The sequence below is a fragment of the Chiloscyllium plagiosum genome, chromosome 18, assembly GCF_004010195.1.
Source record: "Chiloscyllium plagiosum isolate BGI_BamShark_2017 chromosome 18, ASM401019v2, whole genome shotgun sequence".
Lineage (NCBI taxonomy): Eukaryota > Metazoa > Chordata > Chondrichthyes > Orectolobiformes > Hemiscylliidae > Chiloscyllium > Chiloscyllium plagiosum.
Window position 1 is genome coordinate 636,429 of NC_057727.1, and position 24,830 is coordinate 661,258.

General features: G+C 41.9%; 1 protein-coding gene across 8 annotated transcripts in view; it reads right to left on the reverse strand.

Moving 5' to 3' along the window:
* usp19 (ubiquitin specific peptidase 19) overlaps window positions 1–24,830 on the reverse strand; it is a 173,697-nt gene that overhangs the window by 137,629 nt on the left and 11,238 nt on the right. For 7 of the 8 annotated variants that reach the window (XR_006314249.1, XM_043707548.1, XM_043707546.1 and 4 more), the window contains 2 exons: window positions 17,153–17,443; window positions 3,386–3,430 (listed from right to left, as the gene is read on the reverse strand). Coding sequence is in view for 7 of the 8 variants with exons in the window: in XM_043707548.1 (XP_043563483.1) it covers window positions 3,386–3,430; window positions 17,153–17,288 (181 nt within the window). In the remaining variant the exon portion in view is untranslated. The remainder of the gene's footprint in view (window positions 1–3,385; window positions 3,431–17,152; window positions 17,444–24,830) is intronic. The other variant, XM_043707547.1, reaches the window with a different exon arrangement.

Below are 24,830 nucleotides of genomic sequence, written 5' to 3' on the forward strand. Positions count from 1 at the left end.
GGATAGCTGAAACTGACAACCGGAAGCGGCAGGGACAGACCTCTATAAATGCCGGAGGAAACATCACAGAAGCGCTTCACAGGAGGCTCCCAAGCACTGAGGATGTCACCTAGCCAGGGGACGAAACGTTTGCAACAAAAATTTCCAGCTCGGCGAACAGAACCACAACAACGAGCACCCGAGCTACAAATCTTCTCACAAACTTTAAAGCACAAGACATACGTGTGATGGTGTACTCCCATTTGCCTGGGTGGGTGCAGCTCCAACAACACTAAAGAAGTTTGACACCATCCAGGACAAAGCAGTCCACTTGATTGGTACCGCATCCACAAACATCTACGCCCTCCACCACTAATGCTCAGTATAGCGTCAGTGTGAATTATCTACAAGATGCATCACAGAAATTCACCAAAGATCCTCATGCAGCACCTTCCAAACCCACAACCACTTCCCACCTAGAAGGACAAGGGCAGCAGATACATAGGAACACTACCCCCTACGAGTTCCCCTCCAAGCCACTCACTATCCTGACTTGGAGTCAAAATTATGGAATTCCCTCCCAAAGGGCATTGTGGGTCAATCCACTGCAGATGCACTGCAGTTCACTTCTCACCTTCTCAAGGCTAATAGGGATGGGCAATAAATGCTGGGTCCAGCCAGCAATGCCCACGTTCCACAGAGAATAAAACAATAATTTTTTTTAAAAATCAGGAGATGAAAGAAGAAAGGAACCAGGTGAAATAGCAAATCATTAGGGAAATGGTGATAAGCAAACTTATGGAGCTGCAGGCTGGCAAACCTCTGTCAGACTTCATTCTATGGTCTCAAAAGGCGATTAATCGAGATAGATGTGGTGTTCATTTTCCTAAAAATTCCTACATTCTGTAAAGGTTCCATCAGATTAGAAAAAGTAGCAAATATAATCTCTTCTCTCAGAGATAAACAGAAAACAGGAAACAATAGGCCAGTTAGTGTGACATCTATTATGGGGAAGCTATGCAAAATGATCATAGGTGGCTATAACCTGGACACAAAAATGCGAGGCTGTTGTGAAGTCTGTGAACACGCCCAAGACAGCATGATAAACATGCAATTCGATTGACTGATCATTGACACAGTTTGACTATTAGAGACCAGGCTTGCTGAGAGCTCACTGAATGAAAAACATTTCATCTGGCAGGACAGAATTCTAAGGAGTGAATGAGCAATGTTTAGACTTTGCTACTCTTAACAATAGAAGCCCCCCTCAAATAAAAGTAGAATCAGACTTTATTGTCACGGTTACTCAAGTATAGAAATAGTTTAGCATGTGTTCTTTGTCTGATTTGCAAAAAGCCTGGGCCAGTTAACTCCATGATTATCTATGCTCCAACAGTGTGCTCCACTACAAAGGCCAAAGACTTAAGAGATCGGTTTTGCTATCAGCAGAATCCTCAGGTTAGAATATCTTTACCTAAAGGGGGATATCAACACCAGATCAGATGTGGAATATGAGGTATTCGCCTTCTGCCTCACATCATGATAAAGATAGAGACTACTCTAGTTTTTTGGAACGTCAAGTTTTGTGTAACTAATGCAAACAGAGAAACAGCATACAGTGGCAGTGTGATTGGACAAGTAATGCAGAACCTCAGGCTAATTTTTTTTTGGGCCAAATCCCACTATGGCAGGTGAGGAAAGGGGAATTCATTAAAAATTCTAAATGAAAACCTGGCCCAATGGCAATCATGTAACTAATGCGCATTGTCTTAAAAACTGACCGAATTCAGTCACATCCTTCAGCAAAGGAAATCCATCCTTATCTGGCCTGGCCTACGAGACCCCAGACTTATAGCAATGTGAGTGACCCTTAATTACTCCCTGGGCAATTACGGATGTATAACAAATATTGTTTTGCAAGTGATACTGATATCCCACAACTGAATTTAAAAAATGCTTCTTTTAGAACAAACCATGCCAAAGGTGTGCTGGGACTATCCAAGATCAGGGCACTAGACACCAGCTAAATCTGACCACCATCATGTATCTGACTGTAGTAGAGAGCACTCACTGATGTGCACCAGGTTTAGAAAGCAATCCTTTGATGTTTTGCACTCAAAACAGAAACAGCAGTAGTCGAGAGTGTGGTGCTGGAAAAGCACAACTGATCAGGCAGCATCCGAGAAACAGAAGTATCGACATTTCAGGCATAAGCCTTATTCCTGATGAAGGGATTATGCCCAAAACAGGATTCGCCTGTTCCTTGGATGCTGCCTGACTGGCTGTGCTTTCCCAGCACCACACTCTCAACTCAGATCTCCACCATATGTAGTCCTCACATTTTCCTAAAAAAACAGCAGCAGCCACACTGCTGACTTTGTCAACACAATTGAACTGGTGCTGTCTAGCATTCTCAGAGAGCACAGCTGAAAGAGTCATGCGCCAAGACATCATCGACCACAACTGAGGAACTGAAGTACATCCACAATGTGACGAGTTTAAATGAAGTACATTAGCTTTGCCATCATGAGGAGGATTTTCTTCAGCTAAGGGTGAAGAACTCATTGCCACAGAAGGCAGTGGAAGAAAGTAATTAAGCATATTTATGACAGAGTTAGACAAGTTCTAGATATGTGGACTAATTACCTTGCAGTAAGGGGATCAAATGTTACAGGGAGAAGGCAGGGGAATGGGATTGAGAAACATATGAGCAATGATCGAAAGGCAGAGTCGCTGAGCCAAGTCGTTTAATTCTGCTCCTAAATTTTATGGTTTTATGAAGCACATTAATTTGACTAAAAACAAAGATCTCTTATTTGCATCTAGCAGCACAACTGACTAAAGCAATGAGGAAATGTTTATCGATTTGTGCTTTGAAGTGCACAGACCTATTAATGCTAATACCTATTTTCTTAAAAGAAAGAAATTTAAATAATCCGGCTGGTCCTGCTGTAGAATAGATTAGTTTGTCACTGCAAACTGCTCTTAACATCAGTAAGTGGTCTAAAATATTACTACTTCACTACTTATGCACAGAGCTCAATAACAGTCCCTCCAGATATAACAACTTAGAAAGATAGAATCTATGAATTCGCTGTCTAGCAATGGTCAAAAGCTCCTGCAAATGAATTTTGCACCCTGTCCACCCATACTTCACCAAACCTCAGTGCCAATTTGCCCAAACCTCAAACTAGTCCACTGTTCAATTGTCTTTCGATGTTTCTTGCTATTCCAATAATTCCAATCAAATACAAACACAATATGCCTTAAAAGCAATTTAATGTATTTGGGTTACAGATAGCAACATTCAGGCTAAAAATGGGGAGCACTCCCTTAAGTTTCACACTCACCATTAAATGCATTCAGCTGCAGGACAATTAAAGCACAGGCAAGCTTTGAGACTTACCGTTACTGTATATCCCTTGCAATGCATCCTCATTGCTTGGCAAATCTAACAATCACAATATACAGAAACAGATTCAATAGATAGATAGGTTCAGAAGGCAAAATTTTTCTATATCCCCACATTAATTAAAGTTTACATTTTCCAAAACGGTCACAGCTTTTTATTAGTGGCCAAACTCAGCATTTCATGGCCAGTGAATTGATTAGCATGCAATAGCCTCCATCCCATCACAACAGCCCCTCTTCCCATCCTCGACAGGTCAATCAGCAACTGTTCACTGGTCATGGGTCTGGGCATCTTAGAGAAACAAAATTAAAAGGATTTCATTTCTTGAGAATCATCAACAATCATGTTCAAGAAAATGACAACCAATCTATACAAGCTCCTCAAACCATTACTTCAAATATATCAGTTGCGTTGTACTTCAAAATGTTTTGCTTTCTGCTCCTCAGCCTTTACCAACACAACTGTGAAAGAGGCTGCAGCAAGGCAGTAGAAAATACTGACAGCTGCTCTCTCAGTCTCCCCCATCTCTCCAACATTGTGAGAAGGTACAGAAGGAGTGGTGGGTGGGTGGCATAAGCTGTGATCAAAATGGCTCCAGAATACTTAAGACAACACCACAATACGTAAGGTCACTTATTACAAAAAATGAGAGTCTGGGTGGAGAAGAGGAACAAAACGTACCTCTGTGTACAAACACTATCACTAAACGTCATGCTACTGGTGAGTATGGTCATAAAAGACTAAATTAAGACTCTATTTTAAGTGGGGTAAGAATAGCAAATTGGGGAAGGTATATTACACCTTTGGTTCAACCACAACTGGAGGATTTTATACAATTTTGACAGCCATTTTATAAAAAGGACAGAGCAGAAAAGATTTATAAGGCTGACACCAGGAATACAGGGTCTACACATCAGGAAAGGATTGACAGTCTGGGACGTTTCGCTTGGAAGACGACAGAGGTGTGACTAAAGAGGTCTTTAAATCAATGAAAGGCTTTAATTGAATGGATAGCGAGAGATAATTTTATCTTGTGGGTAAAAACTTAACAAAAGTCCACTGGTGTGACAGTGTCATTAAGGAATCCAAAATGGAATTCAGAAAAAGTATAAAACCTCTCTCTACAGTTTGAGATAAGGATACTGTTGGAATTCAATCTTAATTTTAGTTCTCTCTCTACAGATACTGCCAGATCTGCCGAGTTCCTCCAGCATTTTGATTTTATTTCAGCAGTATAGAGACATTTAAGGGAAACTAAATACTCATTTGAGGGAGTAGGGAATAAATGACATGATCACAGATTTAGATAAGAAAAGACAGGAGGAATTTGAAGAAGAGAGTCAGCCTCTGTAATGATTAGTTGGGTCAAATGGTTTGTAGCTACATTAAACACGACTTAGTTTGGTCAACCTCATGCTGTTATTCCCTTCATAATTCTGAAAAGTGAGACAGAACATGTATTAATATCTCACCTCACCATTTCTCAGAAGCAGAATAACATTTTTCACTATTCAATCCAAAACTGATAACTTCCCAACCCTGCACAGGAGAAGTTGCTACAAGGATTCTCAGCGTCCTGAAGGGCTTATGCCCGAAACGTTGATTCTCCTGTTCCCTGGATGTTGCCTGACCTGCTGCGCTTTTCCAGCAACACATTTTCAGCTCTGATCTCCAGCATCTGCAGTCCTCACTTTCTCCACAAGGATTCTCATGTCATCTTTCTCATGCATAATAAAATTACTTAGCTTAAAGTCAGAGAGGACAAACTAATAAAGTAAAAATGCAGACATAAATAGATTGCTATATTGATCTGAAGTTACAGCAAGGCCAGTTGTACATGTTTTGCAGACCTACATAGCTGCTAGTCTAGCAATGTCAATTTTAGATTTCTCATCCATCTTCAAACCCTTTCATAGCCATTTCACATCTCTACTATCTTCTCCAGGTCTTGTACTGTTCTGTACTCTTTGAAACCATTGGGATCTATGCTCCAACTATTCTGACATCTCGTCAATTCCCCAATTTTCAAGTCTTGCTACTTACAAACATGCTTTTAGTATTATAGACTCCAGTCTTTGGAAATCCCCCTTTAACCTCTTACTCTCTGGTCTGATTAAAACCAACCTTTGGCCAAGTTGTTGACTCCTTTCCCAAAACATTCTCTTCTGCTTTGAATCGCTTTGTTCCTTTTATCATGGTACAGATACTACATAAATGCAAATTAGAATCATAAACATTTACAGCACAGAAAACGGGTCTATTCTTGCTCTGGCCAAAATACAAGCCATCTAGATTATCCAATGTTCCCTGCACCCAGTATTTGGTCCATAACTATACATTATGAAGCTGTAGGTGTGTACTGTACCTTTAAGAGAGTTGAAAAGCTAGCAAGGACTGACTGAAAGCACACAGTCCGGAGTAAAAATGTAACACAAAGTAAAAATGTAACACTTCGTTGAAACAAATATCTGGAGTTGTGTTGCTATGAAACAAAAATAAATTCAAATTCAGACAGTTTAAATTATGCCCCAAGATACTAAAATCCAATCTAATTTGAAATATAATGTTTTTGATGACATCAAAACCAATGAAATGATACATTGTGTTGGAGTATAAAACCAGACATTTTGAACATGCCAACTTTAATCATTTATCAAAGTTGGGGGAGAACTGCCAAGAACACCAACAAGATACAGACTGCTCGCTCTCTGAAAGGTACCTATCTATAAGAAGTTTGCACAACAGTACATCGAAGCCGACCTAGAAAGAAATTTAGAGAAAAAGCTACGAAGGCAAATCAACAAAGCTGACTGGTTTTGAAACATGCTCTTCTTTTTGTAAATCTTAAATCGGGGTATTTTTGTTTATTTGGATCAGTATTGTAGAGTGGGAGATAAAATATACGTTTAAGAGAAAGGAGTGGTACAAAGCTGGTGTTTTAATGTTCTCTGTTGGACTTAAAGAATAAAATTGTTCATTTTTACTTTAAATAGCGACCTCTGGGATAGTTCTTTGCCTCTCGAATATTAACAGATTACAGCGTGAGATGAGCTTCTCTGTGTGTTGGGTTTAAATTAGCAGAGGGGTCTACTCCACATCATAACACCTGGAATAAAAGGCTAACATTCTATTAGCTTTCCTAATAGCTTACTGAACCTACATGGTGGCCTTTAATCACTTATCAAAGACACTTAGGTGCCCTCATACACCTATACTTTCTAACCTTTTTCCGTTTAAGAAATATTCTGCACATCTGTTTCTCTTACCAAAGTCAATAACCACACATTTGACCACACCGCATTGTATGCCAGATATTTGCCCATTTCACAAATCTGTCAAATTCTCCTTAAGGATACAAGTTTCCACTTAGCTTTGTATCATCTGAAAATTTGGAAATATAAAACTTGGTTTCCACATCCAAATAGCTGATTCAAATTCTGAATAGCTAGCACTAAAAGTCCACTAAAGGATAAAAGGAAGGCTGTGTGCCAAACCTGAGAAAATGGGTAAGATTCTCAATGATTACTTTGCATCAGTGTTCACTGAGGAGAGGCACATGATGAATGCAGAGATTAGAGATAGAAGTTTGTTTATTCTGGGTCACGTTGACATAAGGAGGGAAGATGCGTTGGGTAGGCTAGAGGTTATTAAGGTGGTCAAATCCAGGACTGGATGGGATCTATCCCAGGTTGCTGAGGGAGGTGAGACAGGAAATAGCTGGGGCGCTGACAGATATCTTTGTAGTACCCTTGAACACAGAGGAGGTGACAGAGGACTGGAGGGTTGCTCATGTTGTCCTCCTGTACATGAAGGGTAGTAGGGATATCCCAGGTAACTACAGAGCAGTCAGCCTGACATCAGTGGTGGGAAAGTTGCTGGAGAAGGTACGGAGGGATAAAATCTATTTATATTTGGAAAAGAATGGGCTTATCAGTGATAGGCAACATGGTTTTGTGCGGGGGAGATCGTGCCTTACCAACTTAATAGAGTTCTTTGAGGAAGTGACCAAGTTGATAGATGAAGGAAGCGCTGTAGATGTCATATACATGGACTTTAGTAAGGCGTTTGATAAGGCTCCCATGGTAAACTAATGGAGAAAGTGAAGTGACATGGTGTGCAGGGTGTTCTAGCTAGGTGGATAAAGAACTGGTTGAGCAACAGGAGACAGAGAGTAGTCATTGAAGGGAGTTTCTCGAAATGGAGAAAGAAGACCAGTGATGTTCCACAGGGGTCAGTGCTGAAGCCACTGTTGTTTGTAATATACATAAATGATCTGGAAGAGGGCATTGGTGGTCTGATCAACAAGTTTGCAGATGACACAAAGACTGGTAGAGTAACAGAAAGCATAGGGGACTGTCAAAGAATACAGGAGGATATAGACAGACTGAAGAGTTGGGCGGAGAAGTGACACATGGAGTTCAATCCAGGCAAATGTGAGATGATGCACTTTGAGAAGTCTAATTCTAGAGCGAACTATACTGTGAATGGAAGAGCCTTAGGAAAAGTTGATGAGCAGAGAGATCTGGGAGTTCAGGTCCATTGTACCCTGAAGGTTGCTGTGCGGGTGGATAGAGTGGTCAAATAGGCATATGGTATGCTTGATTTCATTGGACGGGATATTAGGTAGAAGAGCTGGCAGGTCATATTAAAATTGTACACGACATTGGTTCGGCCGCATTTAGAATACTGTGTACAGTCCTGGTCACCACATTACCAAAAGGATGTGGATGCTTTGGAGAGTGCGCAGAGAAGGTTTACAAGGATGGTGCCTGGTATGGAAGGTACTAGCTGTGAAGAGAGGCATTCAGAAAAGGTTAGGATTGTTTTCATTAGAAAAAATGAAATTGAGGTCTACAAAGTCATGAGGGGTATAGACAGTGTAGATATCAATAAGCTTTTTCCCAGGATGAGGGATTCAATAAAGAGAGGTCACGCTTTCAAGGCGAGAGTTTAAGGGGGACACATGCAGCAAGTACTTCACACAGATGGGGGTAGGTACCTGGAACGCTTTGCCAGCAGAGGTAGTAGAGACAGGCATGGGAGGTTCATTTAAGGTGCGTCTGGATAGATGCATGATCAGGTGGGGAGCAGAGAAATACGGATGCTTAGGAATTGGGCGAAGGTTTAGACAGTGGATTTGGATTTGCTCAGGCTTGGAAGGCCGAAGGGCCTGTTCCTGGGCTGTAAGTTTTCTTTGTTCTCTTTGTCCTTTGAGAGCAGCAGCATTTGCTCGAGACTCGCCTGAAGGCAGCTGAGTTAGCATACTTTGACAGACCGTCTGTAACCAAATTGCAGCAAATTACAGCCCTCAGGGCTACTTTGAATGCTGCATGCATCCAGACTGCCAAGAGGGGAATCTTTTTTGCAAATCAGAGGTCATTTGGAATATGGTGATAAACTGGGTAGATGTCCAACGTACTTGGCCAGAAAGAAAAATGCCCCCAATCTACTACATCCATCACAGAGTGTGTGCTGGTACTCTTACTTGCAATGCCAAAAAGATTAATGCAGCATTTAGGAAGTTCTACTCTGAGCTGGACCGGTCAGAGGGCTGTGAGGACAGATTAACAAAGATGAAGTCCCTTTTTTTTTAAAGACCCTGGACCTTCCAGGTGTAACTTCAGAGCAGGCATCTTTTCTGAATGCCCCTCTGATAATCCAAGAAATACAGGAGGCAGTGAAGCAGGTCCAGAGTGAGTTTTATAAGGAGTTTATAGGCACGCTGGCCAGGCCACTTTTGGATATGTACAACTACGCGTACAGTCAGGACTGCCTCCCGACCTCTCAGAGAAGCAAATATTTCTCTTATTCTCAAGAAAGGGAAAGCCCCAGAGGATTGCCCTTTGTACAGGCCCATATTGTTACTGATTTTAAAATTCTGCTGAAAATGCTGGCATTGAGTTTGGAAAGGGTTTTGCACTTCAGGCAGGTTTTACTAAAGGTCGTAGGTCTACTAATAATATCAGAAAAGTATTAAACATGGTCCAAGTACGCCAGCAAGGGTTGATTCCATGCTTGGTAGTCTCCCTGGATACACAGAGTGTTTGACCGGGTGGAGTGGCTGTAGCTCTTATGCATTGAAGCGGTTTGATCTTGGAGGAGTTTTTGCCAGGTGGGTGGCAATGTTATATAGTGACCCGAAAGCAGCAGTTCTCACTAATGGTATAAGGTTGGACAATTTTAGAATCAGCAGAGACAGCTGACAAGGGTGCCCTCTCTCGCCGCTATTATTTACATTGGTAATAGAGCCGCTGGCAGAGGCTATCCAGTAGGACCTCAACATAATTGCCCTGGAGGTAGGGCCAGGCAGGCATAAGGGAGACAGTGAGGTCTGCAGATGCTGGAGATCAGAGTTGAGAGTGTCATACTGGAAAGGCACTGCAGGGTAGGCAGCATCTGAGGAGCAGGAAAAATCAATGTTTTGGGTTGGAGCCCTTCATCAACAATGAGGCAGAGAACCTCAGCGGTGGACAGATAAATGGGAGCACCACCCCCCTCTCATTTATGTCTCCACTCCTGAGGGTCCCAGCCTCATTCCTGATGAAGGGCTCCAACCCGAAACATTGACTTATCTGCTCCTCGGACGCTGCCTATCCTGCAGTGCCTTTCCAGCACCACACACTCAACTCAGGCAGGCATAAGATCACACTTTACGCAGATGACGTCCTTATCTTTTTAACTGATCTAATTTTATCTGAGCTCCATTTAATACAAGTGATTAATTTATGTGGTTCGTTTTCAGGGTATAAAATTAATTTTAACAAGTCAGAAGCCATGCCTGTGGTAGGCCTTACTAAAATATCTGATCTTGGGAATGGAACCAGTTTCCCTTTTAGGTGGTCACAGGGAGGTTTCCTGTATTTAGGCCAGGGTGATAAAAATGCCTTGGGTCAATTATATGAAGTTAACTTTATGCAGTTGCATGAGACGATAAGACAGGACCTTCGATGCTGGGAGGATCTTCCGATATCCTGGTTGGGTAGAATAGCTCTGCTCAAAATGCATGTTCTTCCTTGCTTATTAAATCCCATGCAAATACTCCCTATGATGCTTCCGAGGCAAGCACTACAGAAGCATCACAGTTGGCTTGGATCTTTCATTTGGCATCATAGGTGGCCTCTTATTAAGCTGGACAAATTGCAGCTTCCGTAGGGGATGGGAGATTTGCATTTCCCAAATTTTAAGAAATATCAATTGAGTTCCTTACTATCCTGCATGGCTGACTGGGCCTGCCAGGACCCATGGTCAATCTGGTTGGACATCGAGGCCTCCCAAGCAAAATGACCCCTCATCAATTTGTTGTTTATGGACAAGATGAGGACTATTATGGACCATCACAGAAACCAGGCTATCCTTAACACAGTTAATGCATGGAGAATGATGCGACAAGGTGAAAGCAACTTACAGAAACTTCCCCTTTCACTCCCATAGGAGGAATATTAGGATTCTGGCCAGGATCAATGGACTCTGGCTTTAAGCTCGAGGAGTCTCCTATTTGGGAAATTTATTTGATGGAGAGGTTATGATGTCTTTCGAGCAGCTGAGTCAGAAATATGAGCTATCTAGGAGGGACCACTTTCGTTACATTCAGGTTAGGGACTTTATACAGAAAAAGACTGCATTGATGGTTAGTCCTTATAAGTTGGATATGGAGAAGAATGTGCTTAAGTCTATGGGCACTCTCTCAGTCAGCAGCAGCTTCTATCACTTGTTAGGAGGTAACGTTTCGAAGGTCATTGAGCGGCTGTGCGGAATCTGGACTCTGGAATTGGGCTGGAAATCTCAGAGGCATGAAAGGATATTTGGGAGAATGGAAGGAAGATTTTGATTTGTAACAGGACGCAGGCTATGCAGTTGAAGGGACACCACAGGGCTCATTTGGCACCGGAGCAGCTTGCGAAATTTAAGACAGGAGCATTCAAAATGTGCCCCAATTGTAAAACAGATGTTGGCACTCTTACTCATTGCTTATGGTCATGCCACAAGCTTCATAGGTATTGGGGTGCCATAGTGAGTGTTTTGGAAGAGATCTTGGGAACAGAGAATAAGGTGGATCGGTGTCCCTCCTCGAGTTTGCCAAAACTCCCCTCTTTGGAGGTGCATGGGAAGAAACTGTTTCATATTCTTTCATTCTGTGCGAGGAAGAACATTCTAATGAGCTGGGTGTCAGAATCCCCCTGGACTCTCGGGGTGGCGTAGATTAGTTATGGAGCACATCTCCCGGACTTCCTTACAAGTATGGTGCACCAGAAAATGGAACTGTTTTATAGAACGTGACGGCCCTTTCGGAATTATATAGACACAGAACTGTCGGCTATATTGGTCAGGGCCTTTGTGTAGTCATGAGGGCTATGTCTAGCGGTCCGGGAGCCCCTGGCGGGGGCAAGAAACCTGAACAAATACAGGCTTGCCTACTGATGCTCCCGGTGGTGGGGAACTTTGGTAGGATTGTGTTGAGTGCAGCAACTTAATTTAAATTACCTTGGTTCAACTTGGTTTCAGTTTTTTTTATCGTTATTTATTGAATTGTAGTTTTTCAAGTTGTTTTCCTCTCTCAGAGATTTGTGGAGTACATTAGCATTTGGTTTACTGTTATTGTCGTCATAATGTTATACTATTTTGTAGTGATTTTGTAAAAAATTTAAATTCTTTTTCTCAGTAAAACTAATGACAAAAAAGGGAAATCAGGAGGGCAAAAAGGGGACATGAGAAAACTTTAGAAAATAGAGCTAAGGAGATTCCATTTTACAAATACATTAAGGACAAAAGGGTAACTAGGGAGAGAATAGGACCTCTCAAAGGTCAGCAAGACAGCCTTTGTGTGGAGCCGCAGAAAACGAGTGAGATACTAAATAAGTATTTTGCATCAGTGCTTACTGTGAAAAAGGACATGGAAGATACAGAATGTAGATGGTGACATCTTGAAAAATGTCCATATTACAGAGGAGGAAGTGCTGGATGTCTTGAAATGCATAAAAGAGGATAAATCTCCAGGACCTGATCAGATGTACATTGGAACTCTGTGGGAAGCTAGAGAAGTGATTGCTGGGCCTCTTCCTGAGATATTTCTACCATCAATAGTCACAGGTGAGGTGCTGAAGACTGGAGGTTGGGCAACATGGTGCCACTGTTTAAGAAGGGTGGTAAGGATAAGCCAGGGAACTATAGACCAGTGAGCCTGACATCGGTGGTGAGCAAGTTGTTGGAGGGAATCCTGAGGGACAGGATGTACATGTATTTGGAAAGGCAAGGACTGATTAGGAATAGTCAACATGGCTTTGTGCATGGGAAATCATGTCTCACAAACTTGATTGAGTTTTTTGAATAAGTAACAAAGAGGATTGATGAGGGCAGAGTGGTGGATGTGATCTTTATGGACTTCAGTAAAGCGTTCAACAAGATTCCCCATGGAAGACTGGTTAACAAGGTTAGATCTCATGGAATACAGGGAGAACTAGCCATTTGGATACAGAAATGGCTCGAAGACAGAGGGTGGTGGGGGTGGAGGGTTGTTTTTCAGACTGGAGGCCTGTGATCATTGAAGTGCTGGGTCCACTACTTTTCATTATTTATATAAATAATTTGGATTTGGGCTTAAGAGGTATAGTTAGTAAGTTTGCAGGTGACACCAAAATTGGAGGTGTAGTGGACAGCGAAGAGGGTTACCTCAGATTACAACGAAATCTTGATCAGATGGGCCAATGGGCTGAGAAGTGGCAGATACTGTTTAATTCAGATAAATGCGAGGTACTGCATTTTGGGAAAGCAAATCTTAGCAGGACTTATACACTTAATGGTAAGGTCCTAGAGAGTGTTGCTGAAACAAAAAGAGACCTTGGAGTGCAGGTTCATAGCTCTTTGAAAGTAGAGTCGCACGTAGATTGGATAGTGAAAAAGGTGTTTGGTAAGCTTTCTTTTATTGGTAAGAGTATTGAGTACAGGAGTTGGGAGGTCATGTTGTGGCTGTACAGGACGTTGGTTAGGCCACTGTTGGAATATTGCGTGCAATTCTGGTCTCCATCCTATCTGAAGGATGTTGTGAAAGTTGAAAGGGTTCAGAAAAGATTTACAAGAATGTTGCCAGAGTTGGAAGTTTTGAGCTAGAGGGAGAAGCTGAACAGGCTGGGCCTGTTTGCCCTGGAGTGTCAGAGGCTGAGGGGTGACCTTATAGAGGTTTTTAAAATCATGGGGGGCATGGATAGGGTAAATAGACAAGGTATTTTCCCTGGGTGGGGGAAATCGAGAACTAGAGGGCACAAGTATAGGGTAAGAGAGGGAATATATAAAAAAGACCTAAGGGGCGGCTTTTTCACGCAGAGGGTGGCACACGTATGGAAGGAGCTGCCTGAGGAAGTGATGGAGGCTAGTACAATTAACATTACAGCACAGTACAGGCCCTTCGACCCTTGATGTTGCACCAACCTGTGGAACCAATCTGAAGTCCATCTAACCTATTCCATTCTCGCCCATATGCCTATCCAATGACCATTTGAATGCCCTTAAAGTTGGTGAGTCTACTACTGTTGCAGGCAGTGTGTTCCATGCCCCTACTAGTCTCCGAGTAAAGAAAACTATCTCTGACATCTGTCCTTTATCTATCATCCCCCAATTTAAAGCTATATCCCCTCGTGATTGCCATCGCCAGAGGAAGAAGATTCTCACTGCCCACCCTATCTAACCCCTGATTATCTTATATGTCTCAATGAAGTCACCTCTCAACCTCCTTCTCTCTAATAAAAACAGTCTCAAACAAAAACAAAACAAAAAGTCCCTCAACCGTTCCTCGTAAGGCATTCCTTCCAGACCAGACAACATCCTGGTAAATCTCCTCTGCACCCTTTCCAAAGCTTCCACATCCTTCCTATAATGCGGTGAACAGAACTGTAAGCAATACAGTTTTATACAGCTGCAGCATGACCTCATGGTTCCAAAACGCAATTCTTCTACCAATACAAGCGAACACACCGTACGCCTTCTTAACAACTCTATCAACATGGGTGGCAGCTTTCAATGATCTAGGTACACTGACACAGAGATTTCTCTACTCATCCACACTACCAAGCATCTTACCATTAGCTCAGTACTCCAAACTCCTGTTGCTCCTTCCAAAGTGAATCACCTCACATTTTCCACATTAAACTCCATTTGCCACCTCTCAGCCCAGCTCTGCAGCTTATCTATGTCTCTCTGTAACCTTCAACATCCTTCAACACTATCCACAACTCTACCGACCTTAGTGTCATCCACAAATTTATGTACCCATCCTTCTATGCCCTCATACAGGTCAAAAATGACAAACAACAGTGGATCCAAAACAGATCCTTGCAGTATACCACTAGTAACTAAACTCCAGAATGAATATTGCCCATCAACTATCACCCTCTGTCTTTGTTTAGCTAGCCAATTTCTGATCCAAACTGCTAAATCACCCTCAATCCCATGCCTCCATCTGACCTGCAATAATCTACCATGGGGAACCTTATCAAATGCCTTACTGAAACCCACGTATACCGCATCAATTGCTTTACCCTCATCCACCAGTTTGGTCACCTTCTCAAAGAACTCAATAAGGTTTTGAGGCACGACCTACCCTTCACAAAACCGTGTTGACTATTCCTAATCAACTTATTACTTTCTTAATGATTATAAATCCTCTCTCTTATAATCCTTTCCAACACTTTACCCACAACCAAAGTAAGGCTCGCTAGTCTATAATTACCAGTGTTGTTTCTACTCCCCTTCTTGAACAAGGGAACAACACTTGCTATCCTCCAGTCTTCTGGCACTATTCCTGTGGACAATGACGACAGAAAGATTAAAGCCAAAGGCTCAGCAATCTCCTTCCTGGCCTTCCAGAGAATCCTCGGATAAATCCTATCCGGCCCAGAGGACTTACCTATTTTCATGCTTTCCAGAATTGCCAACGTGTAACTCTCAATCGCTCTAACTGATCCATCACATCTCATCCTAACACAAGCCTTCCTATTCCTCTTGACAAGAGATTCAACTTCCTTAGTAAACCACAGCTGCTGTGCTCAACAACTTCCTCCCTGCCTGACAGGTACATACTTATCAAGCATCCGCAATAGCTGTTTGAATAAGCTCCACATCTCAACTATGTCCATCCCCTAGAGTTTACATTCCCACCCAATGCATCTTAAATCTTGCCTAATTCCATCATAATTGCCTTTCCCCCATCTATAACTCTTACCCTGTGGTATACACCTATCCCTTTCCATCACAACAGTAAACATAACCGAATGTGGTCACTATCACGAAAGTGTTCACCTATTGCCAAATCTAACACCTGGCCTGTTTCATTACCCAGGACCAAATCTAATGTGGCCTCGTTGGCCGGTCTACATACTGTGTCTCCTGCACACATTGCGACAAAAATTGACCCATCTAAAGTACTTGAACTTTGGTATTCCCAATCAATATTTAGAAAGTTAAAGTCCCCCAAAACAACTGTCCTGTCACACTCGCTGCTATCGAGGATCATCTTTGCTATCCTTTCCTCAACATCTCTGGAACTATACGTTGGCCTATAGAAAACTCCCAACAGGGTGACCTCTCCTTTCCTGTTTCTAACCTCAGCCCATACTACCTCAGTAGCTGAGTCCTCAAATGTCCTTTCTGCAACTGTAATACTGTCCTTGACAAACAATGCCACACCACCCCTCCCTTTTATTATTTTCTCTGTTCTTACTGAAAGAATGACCCCGATAGAATCATTCTAGAATCAGTTGAATTTTGCAAGATAATCACCAATACAACAACTCTCTCTCTGACCAGCAACTACATCACCCTGGAAGGTAGACCACCCATCACGTTCTGCAGACTTATCACCTCACAGTCTTTTTTTTAAAAAAAGGAAAAGGAAAGTAATACCCAACTTCCTTAAATTCCTCATTCTCCCAAGTCACCTGGATCACTAGTTCCAGATGATTTCTGGTATCTTCCTCAGTGAAAATAGACGCAACTTGGCTTCTCTGAAACTTCATTATTAGGAAAGCTACCAGAAATACACTTAAAAACATTGGCAAGTACTGCATAAAGTTTTGGTCGCCTGATTTATGGAATGAATTTAAACATTTAGAAAGCAAATCAGAGATAGCTTACTAAACTAGCCCCTTGAATGGCAGTTGAGAGTAGCTTCTTATCTGGAAAGGTTGAACAGGCTCGGCTTGTATTCAACATTCCCTGTAATATGTTTACCCAATACACGGATCTTAGAGGTCTGAGATTAACAGTGGAACCTCACAACAGCCACGTGACAGGAAGAAAGTTACTTGTATCCACTGAGTTTAGACAGTAAGAGGTGACTTGATTGAAATAAAAGATCCTGTGGATTTTTGATAAGGTAGATGTGTAAAGGATGTACCATATTGCGGGAAAACCTAGAACATAGGATCATTTAAAATAGAGAGAAAACTAAATTTTTCTGAGGTTTGTATTGCTTTGGAATTCTTCAGGAAAAGGCAGTGGAGGCAGAGTCCTTGAATATTTTCACAGCAGTCGTGGATAGCTTCTTCACTCTTCAGGGAGTGAAAATGTTATCAGGAATGGGTAGAAATGCACATTCAAGGTTACAGTCAGATTAGCCGTGATCTTACTGAATGGCAGAGCAGATTTGAGGTGCTGATTGGCCAACTCCTGCTTCTTGTTTGGATGCCACCTATCTTAGCCCCAAAATAACATGTCATGGGGAACTATTACCTTGACTCATATGGGACCATTATCTGATTCAAATCTCTTTACCTTTCTTGGGCTCACCACCGACAGTTGTCTTTCCATCCTTGTTCTCTTGGTTGACTTTGTCCTTCAGTTTCTTCTTGTTTGTGGCCTCCTCCGGATTCCAACCCAGTTTCCTCCTGTTCTCAGCCGTGCCGGCCATTTTCAGTTTCTTGGCCAACACAGGAGCGCTGCTTGCGTCACTAATGGGGTCTGGCTCAGGATTTCTTCGCTTCTTGCCTGGCCCAGCTATTTTGGCGGCTCTGACTGGATGAGCTCTTGAAAAATGAAAGACTGGTCTGGTCACAGCAAGTCAGACTGCAACAAAAGTTATGGACAAGTTATTCACCATTTGTGAAACTAGAAAATGCCTTTCAACAGTTTGTACACTTTTAGTAATATTAAAATCACAATTCTGTTCAGCACTAACAGCTTCACTTCTCATGACTTCAGCAGGGAGTATCAATACATATTTGCTGTGAAGTGTGGCTGTTCAGAGGTTTAAGGCTTCACCTTTCGAGTTCCACAAATTTGGACAAACATACCCAATACAATATTGATAGACTATTAACCGAGACCGCACCCTGTCCTTTCAGATGGTCAGAAAAGATCCCAAGAAAGAGCGTGAGTGCGCATTCTGGTGTACTCATCAATAATTATTTCTTAACAATATTGAATTTTTTAAACGAGAATTAACTGCTGATGCTGGAAATCAGAAATTTTAACTCTGCTTTCTCCACAGATGCTGCCAGACCTGCTTATTTTTTTCTCAGCAATTTCTGCCTTGGTATTCATTTAATCTAAGTTCCAAGAAGATAGTATATTGATCAAAACCATATTTTTAACATCAAGGTACAGAATGAGATATCAGGTAAGACAGGTGATCAAAATCTTGATCAAACTGGTAGGCTTTAAGGAGCATCTTAAGAGTTGTAAACAAGTAGACAGGTTAAGGAGAGGGAATTCCAGAGCCTGAATGCATAACTGCTAAAGGTGCAGCAACTAAAATCAGAGATGTATAAGAGGTCAAAATTGTAACAGAGTCCAGATATCTCAAGGGTTTAAACTGTAAAATATGGCCGAGGCAGGCCAAAAGGCCCACTGAGTTTACTATGTCATTCAACGAGATCACAGCTAAGCACCAGCTCCACTTCCCTGTAACCCTCGAATCTAGCAGGTTAAAAGTTTTGTCTCTCTCAGCCTTGTGCATGAGAAACAGAGGGGCCAAATGTAAAATAAAACAAAACTATTGATGCTGGAGATCTGAAACAAAAACAGGAATTGCTGGAGAAACTCAGTAGGTCTGGCAGCATTAGTGGAGAGAGAAACTGAGTTAATGTTTCGAGTTCAGTGCCCTTGTCAGTTTGTGTTTACTAGTGGCAGAGATTTCAAGGTCAAGGACCACTTCAAACGTGGTGGGAGATTCAGGTCTAGGATCAGGTTCGTCAGCCACACAAGGACCTACAGAACCCATGAACAGTGACATGGATTCTCAGAAGTGACAACTGTACTCATTAGTGGGTTATTGCCACCACCAACTTTGGGACAACGCAAGAACTGAAAAGCACTACGTGGATCTTGAGACTAATCCCAATTTACTTTATAGGTTTGCTGAACAGCATCAAGAGGAAATAAGAGGTTCAACATAGTTTCCTTGTTTGTCAGCCAAGGGATGATATTCTGGTATATTGGTATTCTTGCCAAGTATTGTTAGGAAAAACAAGTCAAGTTTATTTGTAAAAACAAGATAGCAAAATGAACACGCAGTTATCTCTGCATGGAACTCTACTTATAGCCACCTAGGTGAGATTTGCATACCTCGAAGAAATTTTGGAATTATGCTAAGTTTTGTTAACACAAATAAGGGACTTTACTTGGTACTAAAATAATTGTACTATGGTTTCAGAACAGGATAAATAGACATTCAACCCTCGCTGCTTGAAGTGTAATCGATTACCACCTTTCAAATGTTTACGAAGATTTGAGTGGACTTTCAGAGGTTGAAACTAACACATCACTAGGGGTTGAGACCAGTAAAGGAGAAATTGCTCCTGTTCATTAAAGGAACAAGAATAGGAGGGTATAAAACTAGTGATTTAAAAAAAATCATGGTTCAGCACTTTGGGCAATGAGGGATGGGCCCGGATGGCAGTTAGAAGTCAACCATATTGCTGTAGGTCTGCAGTCACGTGTAGGCCAGACTGGAGGAAAGGATGGCAGATTTCCTTCTCTAAAGGACAATAGTGAAACAGATGGTTTTCTACAACAATCAGCAGCGACTGCCACTGGTTAGGTTTTTTTTAATGAATCCAAAATTTCACCATCTGCCATGGCAGGTTTCAAACCAGTGTCCCCAGGATATTAACTCGAGGTTCTGGATCACCAGCCCATTACCAATACACCATCACCTCCCCTGTATTGACTTTCAGCTGCCTAGGATCCAGAGAGTTTCTGATAGCCAATGATCTCTGGCATTCACAGCTGTTCACAAATTGAATAAACGAATCAGTAGCCGGATGCCAGCTAAATCTCACACTGCTCACACCCCGAAGTCCTGCTGTCTTAGCTCTCCTCCCCAACTGCTTGCAAAGCAGTGTAAATACAACTTGCAATGAGTTCTAGTATGCTGTTTTCACAAGTATAGCAATTCCTTATCTAGACCTTGGATGTAAAATCAGTCCTTTTCCCACTTTAGACCACAATAATAAAAAGAACAATGCTGTCTTTATGTTATACTCATACTACAAGATCATAAGGGATCAGTTTCAATCTAGATTGGCTAGGGGAAAAGATACAGTTTAAAACACTAATAGGAAAGCCTCCAAAAGCTTAAAAAGAATCACGTCATTAGTTTCCAATGAGATGCAAACATCTCATTTCCCTGAGGCAATGGCATTTGAACTGAGACTCACAAACACATCCTTACAAAGCACTTGATCAACCAACTAAAAAATATTTTCTGTAACAAAACAAGAAATAGATTTTTCAAGTAGAATTGCTTAATTTCTTTATTCATTGAATAGGAATACTGTTAAAAAGTCAATATTTGCTGCCCATTCCAATTTTCCCATATTGTGATTATCCAAAGTTTCCACAGATACTGCCATGTCTTGACAGAGAAACAAATCCTGAAAGACTATCCATGTTTTTCTCATTAGGTATATCAACAACAGTGCTCAGAAATATTTCGATTGAACTAACTGAAGTTTTATTTTATTTTTGTATGGGATTTGGGTGTTGCTAGGAAGGGCTAAATTTGTTGCCTGAAGTTATCGCTGCCACGCGATTTCAGATGGAAGTTAAGATTCAAACAAATTTCTGTGGATCTAGAGTCACATGTAGGCCAAAGAAGAATGCCAGATGTCCTTTCATAAAGGGCATTAGTGAACCAGACCGACAGCAGTTACATGGATTTTATTAGACTAGCTTTCAATTCCAGCTTTGTTTCATTAAGTTCAACTTTCAACACTTATGGTGAGATTCAGTTTGATGGTAGGAAGCCGAGGTTAATAGTGGAAGGATGAAGACTGGAGGCTTGTGACTAGTGGTGTACCTCAGGGGTTGGTGCTGGGCTCATTACTGTTTGTTATTGATATTAATGATTCTGATGAGAATGTACAACGCACGATTAACAGGTTTGCTGATGATATTAAAATAGACGTTATTTTGGACAGTGAGGAAGGTCATCAGAAATTGCAGCAAAGCCTTGATCAGCTGGGGAAATGGACTGAGAAATGACAAATGGAGTTTAATATAGATAAGTGCGAGGTCTTGCATTTTGGGAAATCAAATCAAAGTAGGAGTTTCATGGTGAATGATAGAGCCTTAAGGAGTGTAGTGGGATAGAGGGATCTTGGAGTTCAGGTGCATGGTTTTCTGAAAGTGGAATCATAGGTAGACAGGGCAGTGAAGGCAGCTTTTGGCACACTGGCCTTCATCAGTCAGGGTATCAAGTATAGAATTGAGGAATTATGTTGCAGTTATAAAGGACATTGGTGAGGTCGAACTTGGAGTATTGTGTTCAGTTTTAGTCACCTTGTCATTATAGGAATGTTATTAAACCGGAAAGAGTGCAGAAGAAAGTTACAAGGATGTTGCCAAGACTCAATGGTCTGCGTTATAGGGAGGTTGGACAAGCTAGGAGTTTTTTCTTTAGAGTGTAGGAGACTGATAGGACCTTATAGCCGAGTACAAGATCTGAGAGGCATGGATAGGGTGAACGCACTCAGTCTTTTTCCCAAGATTGAGGAATCAAGGACTAGACGGCATCAGTTTAAGGTTAGAGGGGAAAGAATAAAAGGGAACCGGAGAGGAAAGACTAAAAATGCGAACTTATGGGGCAACTTTTTTTTTAAACATATGGTGGTACGCATATGGCATGAGCTGCCAGCGGAAGTGATTCAGTGGGTACATTAACAACATTCAAAAGACATTTGGATAAATAGATGGACCAGAAAGCATTAGAAGGATATGGGCCAAGTGCAGGGAAATGGTGTTAGCATGGATGAACATTTTGGTCGGCATGGATCTGTTTGGGCCAAAGGGCCTCTCTCCATGATGTAAGACTATGACTCAAATTTGGATCCCATTTCATTTCCTCTCTTGCATGGGATGAGTTATAGGCCAATGAAGAAAGAAACTGAAACAGAAACTAAACTTGAGTTATCAAAAATGGGAGATCACTCTGACACTGTCCTTGAAATGAGTGGTTTCCTAGACAACCATATTGCAGTGGGTCTGGAGTAACATGCAGGCCAGACTGGGCAAGGACAACTGATTTCCCCTCCCTGAAGAGCATTATGAATCAGATGGGTTATGACAATTTATGACAGATTAATGATGAAAACGAAACCGTTTCATTTCAATTTTGTCTTAATTATAGATTACAGCAGCCACCACCCAAGCACTAAGGATGTCACCTAGACAGGGGACGAAACGTCTGCATCACAAATTACCGGCTCGGTGAACAGAACCACAACAACGAGTACTCAAGCTACAAATCTTCTCACAAACTTTGAATAAGATTTGAACCCAAGCCCTTTAAGGCTCTAAATTGCTGACCCAGTGACATAACCACCATTCTGCCACTTCCCCATTTCAAAGCAGAGACTCAAATCTAATCGAAGTCCTACACCCTGCTCCATCTACCTGCAATATTCCTACACCCAGTGCCTAAGTTTTGCCTCATCTGAAACCCAATGGCTACCACCTAACCAAGAACACAAGTTGCTCCAAATCTCTCAACCTCAAAAGCCATGACAATATTTAAAACTGATTTGGTATATAAATGACTTTCACTCCAAGTCTCATTATGAAACAACGAAACTGACAGTTGGATAGCAGACAGATGATGTCTGTAACTCATTTAACTTTTGCTCCTGAAGTTTAGTTTGTCATCTGAACTTTTAACTCAACTTATTTCCAAGAACCTTAAGCAAGGGACCAAGGTTCATGCCACAGACCATTCAGGACACAGGAAAATGGAGGATGCAGTGGCTAATTTTAGGCACCTCCAGCTCATTTGACTATACAGCAAGATCATGGCTGCTCTTCCAACACAAACCTATTTTTCTATCTTTACATTGTATAATTCCTTGAAGCTACAAAGATACTGCTTCCTGTCTTGATTATACTTAACTGGATAGAGATCCAAGAATCAAAAAGGTAGCACATGACAAGATGAGTGAAGGAAGAGATTAATTTCAGCTGAAGTGCAATTAACAGGTGGATTTAAAAGATATTGGGAGGCAATAGCCTAGTGTTACAATCACCTATTAATCCAGAACTCAGCTAATATTCTGGAGACCTGGGTTCAGACCCTGCCACAAATGGCAGAATTTTAATTTAATAAAACTATTTGGAATTAAGAATCCACTGATGACTGTTGTTGATGGTCAGAAAAACCCAATCTGGTTCACTAATGACAGAAATCTGTCAGTTGTATTAATCATTATGAAGTCTCAAAGAAATGAAATAGGTCAGACCACCTGGTTTCAACAATGTACCGGAAATGACAACAGCAAAAACATCCTTTTGACCCTGCAAAGTCCTCCTACAAACACATGGCAGAGATGTGGGGATTTCAACGTCGACCACCAGGAGTGGCTTGGCAGCAGCACTGCTAGTTGGATCATGAAGGACATAGCTACTAGACTGGGTCTCAGCAGATAGTGAGGGAATCAACAAGTGGGAAAAACAAAAACATCTGACTGAAAGCAGAGTTAACATTTCAGGTCCAGTGACCCTTCTTCAGAACTGGACAGCAGGGAAAAACATACTTAATCACATCCTTACCACCCTACCAGCTGCAGGTGCATCTGTCCATGACAGTGTAAGAGTGACCACCACACAGTACTTGCAGAGACAAAGTCATGCCTACACATTGAGAACATCATCCATCATGTTGTGCATTACTAACATCATGCTAAATGTAACAGACTTCAAACAGATCTAGCAACTCGGCTTCCAGCATCCAGCCTATCAACAGCAGAACTGTACTCCAACACAATCTGCAAATCCATGGCCTGACATATCCTCACTCAACTATTCCCATCAAGCAACAGGACCAACCCTGGTTCAATGGAGAATTCAGGAGGGTGTGCCAGGTGTAGCACTAGACATACCTACAAATGAGGGGTCAACCTGATGAAACTGCCAAACAGCATAAACAGTGATAGTCAGAGCTAAGCAATCCCATAACCAATGGATCGTATTGAAGCACTGCAGTCCTGCACATCCGGTCATGAATAGCGATGGGCAATAAAACAACTCACAGGAGGAGGTTCCACAAATATCCGTCTCTTCAGTAATGGAAGGGTCCAGCACATTAGTGCAAGAGATAAGGCTGAAGCATTTGCAACAACATTAGCCAGAACTGCCAAGTGGATAATCCATCTCTATCTCCACCAGTGGTCCCCAAAATGATAGATGCTAGACTGCAGCCAATTCAATTCACTCTACATGATATCAAGAAACAGTTGGAGGTACTGGATACAGCAAAGGCTACAAGCTCTGACAACATTCCAGCAACAGTACAGAAGATCTCTGTTCCTGAACTTGCTGTATCCCTCAGTGACACTGAAACAGCTACAACACTGCATCCACTTAATGTGTAAACTTGCTCACACATGTCCTGTACACAAAAAGCAGGACAAATCCAACACAGCCAATTACCGCCCCATCAGTCAGGTGATGGAAGGCATCACCAACAATGAAATCAAGCAGCACTTCCTTAACCAACAACCTACTCACTGATGCTCAGTTTGGATTCCGCCTGGGCCACAGTCCCTTACCTAATTACAGCCTTGGTTCAAACATGGATTGAAGAAAATTGAACTCAAGTGAGACGAGGGTGACAATCCTTGACATCAAGGTTGCATTCAATTGAGTGTCACATCAAGGAGCCCTAGCAAAATTGGAATCAATGGGTATCAGGGAGCAAACACACCAGTGCTTGGAGTTATACTTAACACAAAGAAGGATAGCGGAGAATCGACATTACGGACATAAGCCCTTCTTCAGGAATGAGGAAAGTTTGTCCAGCAGGCTAAGATAAAAGGTAGGGAGGAGGGACTTGGGGGAGGGGCATCGGAAATGTGATAGGTGGAAGGAGGTTAAGGTGAGGGTGATAGGTCAGACTGGGGTGGGGGCGGAGAGGTCAGGAAGAAGATTGCAGGTTAGGAAGGCGGTGCTGAATTCGATGGAT